The 15,153-nt window shown below is 56.4% G+C and overlaps 1 protein-coding gene across 1 annotated transcript in view; it reads left to right on the top strand.

Moving 5' to 3' along the window:
* The window catches only part of MRC2 (mannose receptor C type 2), a 66,230-nt gene that overhangs the window by 38,587 nt on the left and 12,490 nt on the right, over positions 1 to 15,153 (top strand). The window contains exons 3-18 of the mRNA XM_033184075.1: positions 84 to 257; positions 418 to 582; positions 721 to 834; positions 1,360 to 1,503; positions 5,720 to 5,908; positions 6,069 to 6,223; positions 8,118 to 8,225; positions 9,829 to 9,944; positions 10,435 to 10,583; positions 11,310 to 11,527; positions 12,219 to 12,361; positions 13,504 to 13,606; positions 13,877 to 14,015; positions 14,123 to 14,158; positions 14,503 to 14,663; positions 14,765 to 14,832. Of these exons, the coding sequence (XP_033039966.1) occupies positions 84 to 257; positions 418 to 582; positions 721 to 834; positions 1,360 to 1,503; positions 5,720 to 5,908; positions 6,069 to 6,223; positions 8,118 to 8,225; positions 9,829 to 9,944; positions 10,435 to 10,583; positions 11,310 to 11,527; positions 12,219 to 12,361; positions 13,504 to 13,606; positions 13,877 to 14,015; positions 14,123 to 14,158; positions 14,503 to 14,663; positions 14,765 to 14,832 (2,182 nt within the window). The remainder of the gene's footprint in view (positions 1 to 83; positions 258 to 417; positions 583 to 720; positions 835 to 1,359; positions 1,504 to 5,719; positions 5,909 to 6,068; positions 6,224 to 8,117; positions 8,226 to 9,828; positions 9,945 to 10,434; positions 10,584 to 11,309; positions 11,528 to 12,218; positions 12,362 to 13,503; positions 13,607 to 13,876; positions 14,016 to 14,122; positions 14,159 to 14,502; positions 14,664 to 14,764; positions 14,833 to 15,153) is intronic.

The following is a 15,153-nucleotide window of genomic DNA, read 5'->3' as shown; positions in this document are numbered from 1 at the left end:
GGGGATTTCTCCTGAGGCTGGAGGGGTGGGGCAGCCTCTGGTGTCCAGATGCCAAGGGCCTGGCCCTTCTCCACCCCCCGCAGAGGTCTACACCATCCAGGGGAACTCCCACGGAAAGCCGTGCACCATCCCCTTCAAATATGACAACCAGTGGTTCCACGGCTGCACCAGCACGGGCCGCGAGGACGGTCACCTGTGGTGTGCCACCACCCAGGACTACGGCAAAGACGAGCGCTGGGGCTTCTGTCCCATCAAGAGTGAGAGCGGTTGGAGTCGGGGGTGGGGGATCCTAGAGGGAGGCTGGTGCTGAGGGCCCGGGCCCAGGATGAGACACTGCTCCCTCCCCTACTAGTGCAGCCTTTTGGTGGGGGAGGGATCCCGGAGGGGGCCTGAAGGAGAGGGCTGTCGTGGTGGCAGGTAACGACTGCGAGACCTTCTGGGACAAGGACCAGCTGACTGACAGCTGCTACCAGTTTAACTTCCAGTCCACGCTGTCGTGGAGGGAGGCCTGGGCCAGCTGCGAGCAGCAGGGCGCGGATCTGCTGAGCATCACGGAGATCCACGAGCAGACCTACATCAACGGTGAGCCGGGGCCTGATTGCCTGCTTGCGCCTCTGGAGGGCCCCGGTCCTTTCAGCTTGGGGGCTGAGGACAGGGCGATGGGGAGGGCGGGAGGCTGGGGCTGGGGGTCCTCTGTTCAGTGTCCCCCCTTGCTGTCAGGCCTCCTCACTGGGTACAGCTCCACCCTGTGGATCGGCCTGAATGACTTGGACACGAGCGGAGGCTGGCAGTGGTCAGACAACTCGCCCCTCAAGTACCTCAACTGGGAGAGTGGTGAGGCACAAGGTTGGGGGCGCAGGGCAGCCTAGGGGCCCCGGGGGCTCTTGGCCTCCCATGGACTCCTCTCCTCGTGTCCTCCTGCAGAGGGGCAGTGTGGGTGGGGGAAGCACGGACCTCCACCCGCCTCCCCGGATTGCGCCCCCGTAGCCCATCCAGAGCGGCGCTGCCCCAGGCCTCAAGTCTTGGTGCCAGCCTCCACTCACCTCTTTAGCCACCACTGTGGGTAGCGGGCGCCAGCGCACCCAGCAGCCTGGCCGGGGAGGCGGGGGCGGGGCTGGTACTTGTTGCCCAGTAGAAGGTTCAAGGCGATTTGCACCCAGGTTAAAAAGCAAGGAGGACCCCGTGGTCTGGGGTGGAGCTGGAGCTGAGCCGCAGGCTTCCGGAGCTGAGCACCAAGCTTCCTAAACTGGCTCAGGCTTCCGAGGGAGCAGAGGGAGGTAGGAGGTTCTGAGCTGGGCCCCAGGAGCCACGGTGTGAGCTTCTCTCTCCTGGGGTGCTGGCGCCCTGCCCTCCCCACAGACCAGCCGGACAACCCCAGTGAGGAGAACTGTGGAGTGATCCGCACTGAGTCCTCGGGCGGCTGGCAGAACCGCGACTGCAGCATCGCCCTGCCCTATGTGTGCAAGAAGAAGCCCAATGCCACAGCAGAGCCCACCCCTCCAGGTGAGCCAGGGACTGCGCCACAGGGTGGGGAGGGGCTCCCAGGGCCAGGGACACAGCCACAGAGCTGTGGCAGGCCCAGCCTCTCCTCCAGTTACCACCGCAGCGCAAGGGGACTCTGATCCTCTGACTCTTACTTCATTGTTCAGTTAAAGTCTGAGCAAATTGGAATATGTCATTAATTCATTTGGGGAACATGTGCTGAGATCTGTGTTAAATGCTGGCAATACTGTTCCCTCGTAGAGACCACAGTCTGCTGGAGGTGACAGACATCTCAATGCACAATTAGACTATCCCAGGTCATGATTATAGAAATATGGATAAGTGTTGGAGGAGCATGGAGAAGAAACTGATTCAGTTTCTGAGAGTTAAGGAGGGGTTTATGGAAATAATATTTGATTTGGGCCTTTCAAATTGAGTGTAAGTTTAAAAGATATAAAGAGGTGTGGGGGAAGGGCATTCCTGGCAGAGGGAACAGCATATGCAAAGGTATGGAGCCTTAGAAATACACTGCAGCGTGAGCGGAGATGGCACCACTGCACTCCAGCCTGGGCGACAGAGCAAGACTCCGTCTCAATAAAAAAAAAAAATACACTGCAGTTTTAAGGGATGCTGAGTGATGGCCAGGCACAGTGGCTCACACCCATAATCCTAGCACTTTGGGAGGCCAAGGCAGGAGAATCGCTTGAGCTCAGTAGTTCGAGACCAGCCTGGACAACATAGTGAGACCTTGTCTCTGCAAAATATTTTTAAAAAATTAGCTGAGTATGGTGATGCATGCCTGTCTATTAGGGAGGTTGAGGTGGGAGGATTGTTTGAGCCTGCAAGGTTGAGACTGCAGTGAGCCGTGCTTGCACCACTGCACTCCAGCCTAGGCAACAGAGCAAGATGAGACCCTGCATCAAAAAAAAAAAAAAAAAAGAAAGAAAGAAAGAAAAGGAAAAGAAAGAAAGAAAAAGAAAAACAAACGGATGGTGCCTGTTGCAGTTTGGGTGGAGTATAGATTCTAACCACTTCAAATATGGTCCTCCAACCAGCGGCGCAGCATTCCCCGAGGGCTTGTTAGAAATGCACAGTCAGGCCCGCCCCAGAGTAATTTAATCAGAACCTGCATTTAACAAGATCCCTAGATGATTCATGTACAGGTACAGTTTGGGAAGCCCTGGCTTAAAGGGCATGGTGAAGAAAAGGCAGGTTGCAGCCAGTCTCTGCAGGGTCTTGGCTGCTGGGCCAAGTTTGGGTGGGGCCGGGTAGGCTCTGGGGAGACTTTGCAGGTGTTTAAGCCAGGGAGTGTCTGGTTCTCATTTGTGATCAGAGACAGCTTTAGGGGCCTTGTGGAGGAGTTGGGGCAATGGTCAGGGTCTGCTTTGGGGATTCTGCCCCTTACTGCTGTGTGGCCCTGGCAAACAGCTTAGTCTCTGGGGTGCAGAGTCCTCATTGTAAATGGAGAATAAAGCCAACCCCCTTGCAAGGTTGTTGTGAGGAAGGCTGGAGATCTGGCCTGGCACAAAGGAGTTTTTCTGTAGTTGGCTGTGGATGTTTACTACGGTGTAGATTGGAGGGGCTGTGCAGTTGCCTGGGAAGCTGTGGGGTGGTGAGGAGACTTTTACAAAGAAAACATGGCAACACACACACAAAACAAACAAACGAACAAAACAAAACAAACAAAACACTAACCACAGACAGTAAAGAGCTTACAGATCAAAATTTCTGCTCCTGACCATGGAAGTCTTGCCAATGATCAACTCAGGACTGTTTTTGCTTGTTTGTTTGTTTTTTGTTTATTTGAGACAGGGTCTCACTCTGTCACCCAGGCTGGAGTGTAGTGGTGCCATCTCGGCTCACCGCAACCTCCGCTTTCTAGGCTCAAGGGATTCTCATGCCTCAGCCTCCTGAGTAGCTGGGATTACAGGCGGGCATCACTATCTCCCGGCTAACTTTTGTATTTTTAGTAGAGACAGGGTTTCACCATGTTGGCCAGGCTGGTCTCAAACTCCTGACCTCAGGTGATCCGCCCACCTCGGCCTCCCAATGTCCTGGGATTACAGGCGTGAGCCACCACATCCGGCTTTTTATTTATTTATTTTTTGAAACAGAGTCTCACTGTGTTGCCCAGGCTGGAATGCAGTGGCACAATCTCCGCTCACTGCAACCTCTACCTCCCGGGTTCAAGCGATTCTCATCCCCAGGTTCAAGCGATTCTCATGCCTCAGCCTCCCGAGTAGCTGGGATTATAGGCATGCGTGCACCACCACGCTCGGCTAGGTTTTTTGTTTTGTTTTGTTTTGTTTGTATTTTTAGAGATGGGGTTTCACCATGTTGCCCAAGCTGATCTTGAACTCCTGTCTTCAAGTGATTCACCCGCCTTGGCCTCCCAAAGTGCTGGGATTACAGGCGTGAGCCACGGCTCCGGCCTGATTCAGGACTGTTGACCACTGCTTTATCTCTCATTCCCTAAGAGGCCAGGAGCAGAAGCGTGAAACGTCAGCAGCCCGATCTAAGGCACCCCCATCTCTAGCTGGAGGGAGCCTTGGGCCCTAGCCCAGTCCTCCCAGAAGCAGCTTTCTGAAGGAAGGGACCCGCTGGGAGGCCCGGGTGTAAGCATGCCTAGCCTATCTGTGGCCCCTCACCAAGTCCTCTGTCCTCTGGGTCTTCCCGGAACTGCAGACAGATCCAAGACCTCGGATTTCCGCCCCTCTCCCCAGCCCATATCTCTCTGCACGAGGCATATTCTAGGCAGGTTCTGCTTTCCCGGTCTCATCACTTAAAGTCCTGTCATTTCGAAGGCAGGCACCGTCGTGTCCCCAAATCATCCACATTTCCCAAGCTCCCTTCCGGTCCCTGAGGCCCCTGGGGTCTCAGCAGCCACTAAAAGCCGCTTGTCTGGGGCGCCAGCCTCAGGTCTTAGCTCATTGGCTAACAAGAGATGATTGACAGGTCCCGAGCCAGAGAGCGAGCCCAATCGGGCTCTCAGCCCGCCCAGCTTTGCCGGGTCTCCAGGAGCAGGTGTGGCTGGACCACTGGAATCCCAGTCTGAGGCCGTGTTCTAGTGGGTGCGCGCTTTCCTGCCCGGCTAGGCAGAATCCTGCCCGAGACTGACACTGTGGGTGGTTTGGTGAAGTCTTGTTTTCTCTTGCCAAGACCAAGTAAGAGATTGTTTGCCTCAGCTGCCCTCGGACCCCAACCCCTAGAAGGTGAACCTGAAAGGCACGGAAGTCGGGGCAAGGGAGGGCCTGGGACGGGTGGATTTCTCAGCCCTGGGGTTCAGGGTTAGGAGTTTGGAGGGGGAAAAGAGCAAGAGAAGTAGCCCCAGCTGGGGGATGGGGCCGATCTGCAGTGACTTTGAGCACCTCCTAATGTTCTCGGCTGCCCACCCACCAAGATCTCAGATTCCCGCTGGGCCTGCCTGGGCCGCATTAGTGGCTCAAGGCCCCGTTTCCCGATTTTCTCCCTCCTGGGCTGCCCAGACCTGCACAGAGTGGGTGCTCAATAAATGTTATTTGAGAGAATAACAGTGGTTCCATTTACTAGGCAGGGTGGCCGCAAGCCAAGCTTGAATCTCATAGCAGGAAACCCCATTTACAGAGGAAGAAACTGAGGCTCATGGGGCTGGTTTGTCCTGACTTTCTACCCATCGTTTATTGACTGATTGATGCATTGATTGAGATAAGGTCTTGCTGTGTTGCCCAGGCTGGAGTGCAGTGGTGCAATCATGGCTCACTGCAGCCTTGACCTCCCCGGTCAAGTGATCCTCCCACCTCAGCCTCCTGAGTAGCGGGATCACAGGCGCACATCACCATGCCTGGCTAATTTTTTATTTTTTATAGAGATAGGGTCTCCCCTTTGTTGCCCAGTCTGTTCTTGAACTCCTGGGCTCAAGCAATCCTCCAGCCTCAGCCTTCCAAAATGCTGAGATTACAGGCCTGAGCCACCATGCCTGGCCCACCCATTGTATTCTGAGAGCCACAGCCAGAGGAACTGTTCTGTCCTGGGTGGAATCTGCCACCACTACTTGGGTCTCTGCCCTTGGGGCTCCAGCAGCCCTGTAAGATTTTATTTTTTTAGCATTTCCAAGACCTGTGGTTGGGACCAGGATTGACCTGGGAGAGTTTGGAGAGGAGGTGACTTGAGGCCTCGCCTGTGTTGACATCAACCCAGTGGGTTGGTGCCCAGACTGGGTGGCTCGGTCTCTGAGCAGCAGCCTCATGGGTCTCTGCAGACAGGTGGGCCAATGTGAAGGTGGAGTGTGAGCCGAGCTGGCAGCCCTTCCAGGGCCACTGCTACCGCCTGCAGGCCGAGAAGCGGAGCTGGCAGGAGTCCAAGAAGGCGTGTCTACGGGGCGGTGGTGACCTGGTCAGCATCCACAGCATGGCAGAGCTGGAATTCATCACCAAGCAGATCAAGCAAGGTGAGGAGCTGCCGGCCCACGTGTCTGGGTGGAGGGCAGGGCCTCCCGCTGCCCCACCCATCCTGCCCAGGAGCCTCAGAAAATGTTCCTTCCTCCCTACTGGTGGCGGAGGCTGACCTCTCAATGTCTTCTCTCCCCTCCTCTCCTGCTGCACCCCCAGAGGTGGAGGAGCTGTGGATCGGCCTCAACGATTTGAAACTGCAGATGAATTTTGAGTGGTCTGACGGGAGCCTTGTGAGCTTCACCCACTGGCACCCCTTTGAGCCCAACAACTTCCGGGACAGTCTGGAGGACTGTGTCACCATCTGGGGCCCGGTGAGACCTCCCTCTCCCTATCACAGGGCCACAAAATACACCCCCAACCTCCAGGTGCTACCCCAGCTGAAGGACATCCTAGTTACTATCAGTACCTGCCTGGAACCTCTTACCTCTCAGCAGTCCTCCTCCTCCCCACCAATGCCTTCCCTTCCACATGAGAGACTGCTGGGACTTGAATCCACCTCCAGCTAGCCAAGTACCTTGGGCACGTTACTAGAAGGTCATTGGTGAGATTAGAGGAGTTAATTCTCGTGAAACCTTAGGCACAGTGCCTGGCGCATTCTTGGTCTCCTCCCAGCTGCCCTTCCCTGCCAGAAGGTGGCATCAGAACCCACATTATGTGCAGATACTTTGCAAGCAGGGCTGCTCTCTGCCAGCCCTCACCCCCAGTGCTCTACCCAGTCCAGGGTCCTGTCATCTCAAGAAATTGTTGGGTTATGACAATTTGCCATGGTTTGGGCTTAGATGTGGTGGCAGTGAAGGAATTGATGCAGGGCTTCAAGCAGAGAAGAAAGACCCTTTAAAAAGGGACAAAGCCAGTTGAGTGCGGTGGCTCACGCCTATAATCCCAGCATTTTGGGAGGCTGAGGCAGGTGGATCACTTGAGGTCAGGAGTTCAAGACCAGCCTGGCCAACATGGTGAAACCCTGTCTCTACTAAAAATACAAAAATTAGCCAGGCATGGTGGCAGATGCCTGTAATCCCAGCTACTCGAGAGGCTGAGGCAAGAGAATCACTTGAACCTGGGAGGCGGACGCTGCAGTGAGCTGAGATTACACCACTGCACTCCAGCCTGGGTGACAGAGCAAGACCCTGTCTCAAAAAAAAAAAAAAATGGAGAAAGCCGTAGTGACACAGATCACCCTTCCTAGGGACAGACAGGATGTTCTGCTGTCACATACTGCAAACAATATTGGGGACTGTAGTGGCAGTCATTTGCCTTAGGGGATGGTATTTAAGAATTTTAAAACAATTACGTATTGAGTATCTACTATGTGCCAGGCATTTTTCTGGGTGCTGGGATACGCAAACACGCCTGCCCTCAGGATGGAGCTTAGAGGCAGACATACTGCTGACTGGGGGCCTGTGGATACTGGGGAGGGCGAAGACAGAAGCAGGGGCCAAGGACTAAATTCCTCCTCAGCTTCATCAGCTGAGATTCTGGTCTGCGCACACTGGCCTCTGCTCACCCTGGCCCTGCAGGCACTAGCTAGACGCCTTGGGAATCCCAGCTGTCTCTCCTGCCATCAGATACTCTAACAATCTTAGCCAGTTTGTTTGTGATGTTTATAAAACGAGCTGTCAATAATTTAAAAGGACGCTTTTCCTTTTTTTATTTTTATTTTTTATTTTTTGAGATGGAGTTTCACTCTGTTGCCCAGGCTGGAGTGCAATGGCACGATCTTGGCTCACTGGAACCTCTGCCTCCCAGGTTCAAACGATTCTCCTGCCTGAGCCTCTCAAATAGCTAGGATTACAGGCATGTGCCACCATGACCGGCTAATTTTTTGTATTTTCAGTAGAGGTGGGGTTTCACCATGTTGGCCAGGCTGGTCTTGAACTCCTGACCTCTCGTGATCCACGCACCTCGGCCACCCAAAATGTTGGGATTACAGGCGTGAGCCACCGCAATGGGCCAGGATGCCTTTCCCATTTAGACAATGCTTGTTAAGTTTCAAGGCGTTTGCACATGAACTGCTTGTGCTCTCATCCACCCTGTGAGGCTTGTGGGTTCATCCTGCCTTCCCCATTGCACAGCTGGGACACAGAGATGTGAGAATCACACAGCAAGTCAGAGACAGGTCTAGCTGTAGGAACCAGATTCCAAGAAGGATTTGGGAGATTTATGGGGAGGTGGGGGTTGAGATTCTTCCTCACCCTCTGTCCCTAGGAAGGCCGCTGGAATGACAGTCCCTGTAACCAGTCCTTGCCGTCCATCTGCAAGAAGGCAGGCCAGCTGAGCCAGGGGGCTGCCGAGGAGGACCATGGCTGCCGGAAGGTGAGGGCGTTTCTGGAGCTGCCCTGAGTGGGGCCACCAGTCAGAGGGGCTACCAGGGGAGGGAGGGGTGGATGAACTCCTGCTGCCTCGCATGGCATCGCCCCCTCGTTGGCACCCCCTTCCCTGAGCTCTCCGAACTGCTCCTTTCTTGAAGGAGTGATACTGGATGGGATGGGGTGGGTGGGGGCTGTTGGGAGGAAGCAGAGCTCCCCACCCCCAGCCCAGTCCTGAGTCCCTCCCCGTGGGGGAAGCCACTTCCTTGAGATAGCAGAGAACAGGGAGGTGGGGGCTGGTCTACCTCCAAGTGCCCCCTCAGAGTCCAGCCGAGTCATGTTGAGCAGTGGCTGCCGAAGTGAGGTGTGGCCCCTGTGCACCCCCAGTCCTGCCTTCCCCCTCCTCTGCAGTCTGACACAGGCGTGTGCTGGTCTGTCTCCCCTGGAGGAGTGAGGCTACTCAGGGTGGGGCTGCAGCTTCCCCATCCTTGTGTTTCCAACTCCATTGGGCTTCTAGAGGATGTTCAGGGAGGTGCGGCGGTGGGGGTGCTGGGTCAAGGAACGAAAGCTGTATAAGTGAGTGGGGGGTGAGTGACTGAGGGTGTGAGGGGGTGACAGACCCTCAGCGGTGCGAATGCTGTGATGGGTGTGGGGAGCTTGCTTCTAAAAGACACTGCTTGGCCCTTGGTCCCTCCCAGCAACCCCTCGCAGCCAGGCTGGCTCCTCACTCTGTTTTCCTTTGGATTAAGCCCCTACCACACCCACCTGGACCCCAAAGCCTCCCCCAGAGAATGAACAGGAAGCACTAACAGACATGGCCCCATGGGGAGGAAGCAGAGGGGAGAGCAGTGGCCAGATGCAGAGTCTGGGGACTGGCAAGGACAGTGCCTGGCCCAGGGGCTGTGTCATGGCCGGGAAGAGGTGAAGGGAGGGGTAGAGAGGAATTACCAACTTCTCTGGCACCAAAGGCCAGCCTGGAATTTGTGTGGGGAGTGTTGAGGGTCCACGGTTAATCCCCCAGGATCACCAGTCTTAGCACAGCCCCTGCTGGCAGATGGGACCCCCACCACACATACCGCATCTGCTTCTCTTCTGCTCTGCCTTCTGCCGGCCTTGCCTGCCATGGTCTTGTCTCTGAGCCCCTCCTGCCACCCCCAGGCCAGGAGCATCCTGCGCCAACTCCAGCTCTGCCGGGCTCCCGAGGACTGCCCATCCCCTCCCATCCTGGTAGCTCTCCCCAGCTTTTAGCTGTGGTTTCCCAGCCAACAGTCATTTCCCCACTGTGTCTCTTGGTTTAAATGCCCAAGAGAGGAGCCTGAAGGGCCATTCATCTTCCCGAGCCAGGTCACTGGCCGGTCGCTGGCGGCCTGCCGATCAGTGACGCTGGGGCTGGGCCTCCACCCCAGCTTCTACAGCTGTGGGTGATGGTAGGAGGGGGAGTGTGGAGAAATGAGGTGCAGAACACAGCACAGGACTCAAACGAGTCCCCTCTGTCCTGAGCACGTTCCCTGAGTGATGTCCCTGATGCATCTCCCACCGCAGGATTTATGGGTGAGGGTGGAGAGCTGTCCTCCCTACAGACACCCCTCTTCTGTCTACTCTCGAGCCAGGGTTGGACATGGCACAGCCCATCCTGCTACTGGCTGGGAGAGGACCAAGTGACCTACAGTGAGGCCCGCCGCCTGTGCACCGACCACGGCTCTCAGCTGGTCACCATCACCAACAGGTATAGGAGGGGCAGGTGCCCTGACTAGCCCTTGCCCATGTCTGGACCTAATGTGGCCCCTCCAGCAAACGGGGTAGCATCTCACCATCATGCCCAGAGGCACCTGGAGTCCTTTGAACCTCAGTGGGTGCCAGGGTGTTTTTAAATCTTGTCAGAAGAATGACTCTCACTTGTTAAGTGACCCCAGTGTAGGGCGGGGCCTGAGCAGGGCCCGGGCAGGCACCGGTGTGGGCCGGATACCTGAGAAAGATAGGCCTTGGCTGTGTCTGATTTTCTCGACTTTCTTTTCAGCAAGGCAAGGGGTGCAGAGAGTAGAAGGGGCAGCTGGGGGGTTCCATCAGTCAGCTGCAGGGCTCCCAAGGGTCCCTGCTTTCTTGAGCAAGTTACTGGTCAGGTGCAGCACCTGAGCTTCCGGGGCAGGGTGTCTGGCCTGTGGGTGGGGGATTGGGATAGGGGGAGATCCCTGCCCTGACCAGCCCATCTCCCGAAGGTTCGAGCAGGCCTTCGTCAGCAGCCTCATCTACAACTGGGAGGGCGAGTACTTCTGGACGGCCTTGCAGGACCTCAACAGCACTGGCTCCTTCCGCTGGCTCAGTGGGGATGAAGTCATGTATACCCACTGGAACCGGGACCAGCCCGGTGAGCCCCTTCTTTAATGTGCCTTGGTGAAGTGAGGAGGGAGGTGGGGGTGGACTGGCCCTGCCGGCATCGAGCCCTAGGGCAGCCCCATAAATGGATCGTTGGTGCAGTGTGGTATAGTGGCTGTGAGCATGAGCTCTGAAACCAAACTGCCTGGCTCCGATCCTGACTCCGCCGTCTATTAGCTGTGCATCTTCTGAGCCTCAGTTTTCTCATCTGTCCAATGGGGATAATGATCCTTTTCTCATAGGGATGACATCAGTCTTAAATATGTGTAAAGTGCTAATAGGTGTAAAGAGATAATGTGTGTAAAGTGTCTAGATTACTTCTCTGGGCTCACAAAAAAGAAAAAAAATTCTCTATCTGGGCTCATTAAAAAAAGTGTTTAGAATACTGAGCCCAATACAAGTGCTTGTTATTACTATTATTACCATTTCACATTCATTATCTTTCTAACCCTTTCAATAACCTGATGAGGTAGATGATGAAGCAGGCTCGGCGAGGTTAAGCAGCTTGCCTGAGCCCTCACAGTGAGTGAACCCAGAGCCAGGGCTCTGCCTCCATTCCCTTCTTCCCTCCTGGCCCCAACCCCAGAGAGCATGTCTCTGAAGAGGTGGCCAAACTGGTTCCTACTGTGAGGGTTGTGCTGGTGCCCTGCTGGGATGTGAGGGAGGACCGGACTATGAATCCTTCTCAGAGCCTAGGTCTCCCTTCCCTCTCCTTCAGGGTACAGCCGTGGGGGCTGCGTGGCCCTGGCCACTGGCAGCGCCATGGGGCTGTGGGAGGTGAAGAACTGTACCTCGTTCCGGGCCCGCTACATCTGCCGGCAGAGCCTGGGCACTCCAGTGACGCCGGAGCTGCCTGGGCCAGATCCCACGCCCAGCCTCACTGGTTCCTGTCCCCAGGGCTGGGCCTCGGACCCCAAACTCCGGTATTGCTATAAGGTAGGGCAGCCTGTTGGCAGGGTAGGGGGCAGGGGGAGGACAGGAACAAAGAGACCGTTTGGGTGGAGGCCCCAGTGGGTCCAGCCACAATCCAGAGACACACCAGCCTGCAAACAGGTGATTTCTGGTGAGACTTGTCCATGGAATCTGGAGGCCTGGTGCTCAATAACCATTTGAGGAATTGAGGGAACCAAAGATCATTGATTTCAGAGGTTCCCAAATGTTGGGGCCAGTCTAGCTGCTCTTCAGAATTGCTTGGGGAACCTGATAAAAATAAAATCTAGGCTGTCACGATGGAGATTTAGATTCATTAGGTCTAGATTGGGCCTGGTAATCTGTATTTCTAATCCTGCTAGGTTTGGGAGCCACTGGCAGAGTCCAAGGTCTTTTATTATGCACAGAAACTGAAGTCTAGGGAGAAGAAGGGACTTACTCACATTAAGCTGTGGCTCTACTGGGATTAGAGCCCGGATCTCCCTGCTGGTCAGGGGATGGGGCTCAGGGGCACTCACGAGGAGGTGACTGTCCCCGGACCTCATCTGCAGATGAACAGGATTGTCCTTAGCTAGCCTGAGCCCCCTGTCCAGTGAGGCTCCAGCCCCTTTCTCTGCCATGGTGGGAAAGGCAGTAGGTGCCCCCTGAAGGGTGGGCCAGTGGGGACAGCTTTGACAGCTGGACTCTGCCCCTGCAGGTGTTCAGCTCCGAGCGGCTGCAGGACAAGAAGAGCTGGGTCCAGGCCCAGGGGGCCTGCCAGGAGCTGGGGGCCCAGCTACTGAGCCTGGCCAGCTATGAAGAGGAGCACTTTGTGGCCAACATGCTCAACAAGATCTTCGGGTACTGAGCTGGGCCAAGGCGTGGTAGGAGGGCACCTGTGCACGTGTAGGAGCAGGCGTGGCTGACAGACCTGTGGTTTCGTTGGGCGAGGGGTGGGGATGGCAGAGTGTGGGTGACCCCAGGGTCACCCTGTATCTGCTGCTGGTGCCAGGACCATCTTGTCCCCACTCAAGTAGCCATGGTGCCCTGGCGTCTTGGGAGAACATGCTTGTGTGAGGCACACACTCATAGGAGACTGTGTATTACTCATCATCACCCCCCCAGCAACGTCCCAACAGACTCACAAGCTTACATATGTACCCCCCACCCCATTGCAAAATCTCCTACCAGCTGGTCCTGGCAACTGTTTCCCCTCACCTTACACCATCCCACAATGACCCACACTCCTCAATCAACAGTTTTTCCTGAGAGATAGGAGCAGAAAGGCCGCAGCTGTGAGGATGTGCCCATGGGCATCCCTCTGAGACACCGTCTCTGTCCTGGGCTCTGAGCATCAGCACCTGGAATCCCCTAGCACTGGGAAAATCCAGACGGATCCGGGCTTCCTGATAGCTTCATTGAAGGGATCTCTCCTCTCAGCAAACATCAAGATGACATTATTTGACTCATAATTACAATAGCTCATGGTCATCACTTCTCACCACGTACCAGGCACTGTGCTAAACATAATCCTCACTCAAGCCTCGCGACAACCCATAGATGTCAATCCCCGACCTTGTGAGTTGATAGGTTATTTGCTCAAGTTCGTGGGTGAACCGATACTTGAATCTAGGTTTATTTAACTCCAGAGCGGTAGATCCCTGCTACCTCCTCATCTGAACTTCCTGAACTCTGTAAAGTAAAAGCCTGCAGAATCTTGCTGGGCAGGGCACCCTCACCCAAAAGGAACCCAAACGAAGGGGAGGGGCCACTACCCTCTGAGTGGACAGCTTAGTCCAACTCTCTCCAGCTCTGTCTGTGGGGAGAACTTTATCGAAGTGGCCTCAACGGTGTATCGATGGGGGTCAATGTGAAGCCCAGATGGAGAGGCCCCAGGCCCTGGGGGCTGCCCGGTCACAGCTGCAAGGGACAGGAGGCACATTCGGGTCCCTGCCCCTCTCACTTCCCATCTCTTCCGTCCCCACTCCCGGGTTGTGCTGAAGTGAATCAGAACCCGAGATCCATGAGCAGCACTGGTTCTGGATGGGCCTGAACCGTCGGGATCCCAGAGGGGGTCAGAGTTGGCGCTGGAGCGATGGCCTAGGGGTGAGGGGGCCTGGGGTAATTGGGACAGTGAGGTGGGAGGGGATTGGTGGGCAGGGCCTGTTTGGGGCAGGGCCTGGAGGTGGGTGGGTTTTCCTGGGGGCCGGACCCCTGGTCGGAGCCAGCTTTAAGAAAGCAGGTCCGAGAGTGGGCACCCGGCCCCGGGTGAGAAATCCCAGCTCGGGCTAGGCCTCTTGTTCACCTGTTCTGGGCATGGGGGGTGGCCTGCACCTTGCGCCTCACATTTCTCTTCCCTCCACCTGCCTCCTCCAGTTCTCTTATCACAATTTTGACCGGAGCCGGCACGACGACGATGACATCCGGGGCTGTGCAGTGCTGGACCTGGCCTCCCTACAGTGGGTGGCCATGCAGTGCGACACACAGCTGGACTGGATCTGCAAGACCCCCAGAGGTTGGCTGGAGTGGCGCTGGGGGACGCGAGATGGAGCGAAGGGTGGCGGGGCCAGGAATTAGAAGGAGGGTCTCCTTTCCACAGTGTCTTTGTCCTTGTCCCCCTAGGTACGGACGTGCGGGAGCCCGACGACAGCCCTCAAGGTGAGGCCCCCCCCAGCCCATGTCGCTACCCATCGCGTGGGCGGGGGGGGGTGTCAACTCTGGGTGAGGCCCGGCCGGCCTGAATGAAACAGAGGGGATGAGGAGTTCCGGTCGAGAGTAGGGGGACTGGGTCGGCTCGGATGGAGGCAGCCGCAGCCCTGTTTGCTTCCGTCTGGGAGGTGAGGCAAGCTTGGGGCCTGGCGCGGTGCCTGCCTGGGTCCGGTGTGCCCGCAGGCTTGCCTGCTGCCACCTGGCTCTGCCCCGGGCCCTGCCGCGCCAGCCTCCCGGGCCTGGCGTGCAGCCTCAGCCTGGCCGCCGCTCCCACGCCCGCGCTGCTCCTGCAGGCCGACGGGAATGGCTGCGCTTCCAGGAGGCTGAGTACAAGTTCTTTGAGCACCACTCCACGTGGGCGCAGGCGCAGCGTATCTGCACATGGTTCCAGGCTGAGCTGACCTCCGTGCACAGCCAGGCGGAGCTAGACTTCCTGGGCCACAACCTGCAGAAGGTGGGCATTGGATGGAGCAGGGGGCTGCAGGCTGGGGGAGGGCAGGCCCGGGATGAGGACAGGGGGCTGCCTACCCACACTTGCCCGCCTGGCTTCTCCAGTTCTCCCGGGCCCAGGAGCAGCACTGGTGGATTGGCCTGCACACCTCTGAGAGCGATGGGCGCTTCAGGTAGGAACCCAGGCAGGCAGCAGATGTGGAAGGGGGCTGGCTGTTCACACACACAGCACAGAGACAGACTTGCATTTGAATCCAGCGCTGCCCCTTGTTGGCTGTGTGGCCTTGAGCAAGCGACTTAACCTTTCCTGGCTTGGTTTTCTTATCTGAAAATGGGAATATGAGGCCTGCCTGGTAAGATTTTTGTGAAGATTAGAAATAACATATGTGAAGTTCTTATGCAGCATCCAGCATGTTAGTTACTAAATAATGGCAGCTCCGATTACATCTGGGGTCATTCATCATGACTAAGGCCCTCTCGGGAAGTGGGCAGAA

This window comes from Trachypithecus francoisi, unplaced genomic scaffold, assembly GCF_009764315.1.
Source record: "Trachypithecus francoisi isolate TF-2019V2 unplaced genomic scaffold, Tfra_2.0 Lachesis_group20, whole genome shotgun sequence".
Taxonomy (NCBI): domain Eukaryota; kingdom Metazoa; phylum Chordata; class Mammalia; order Primates; family Cercopithecidae; genus Trachypithecus; species Trachypithecus francoisi.
Note: the sequence above shows the minus strand (reverse complement) of the source record. Positions and strands in the feature narration are given on the sequence as shown.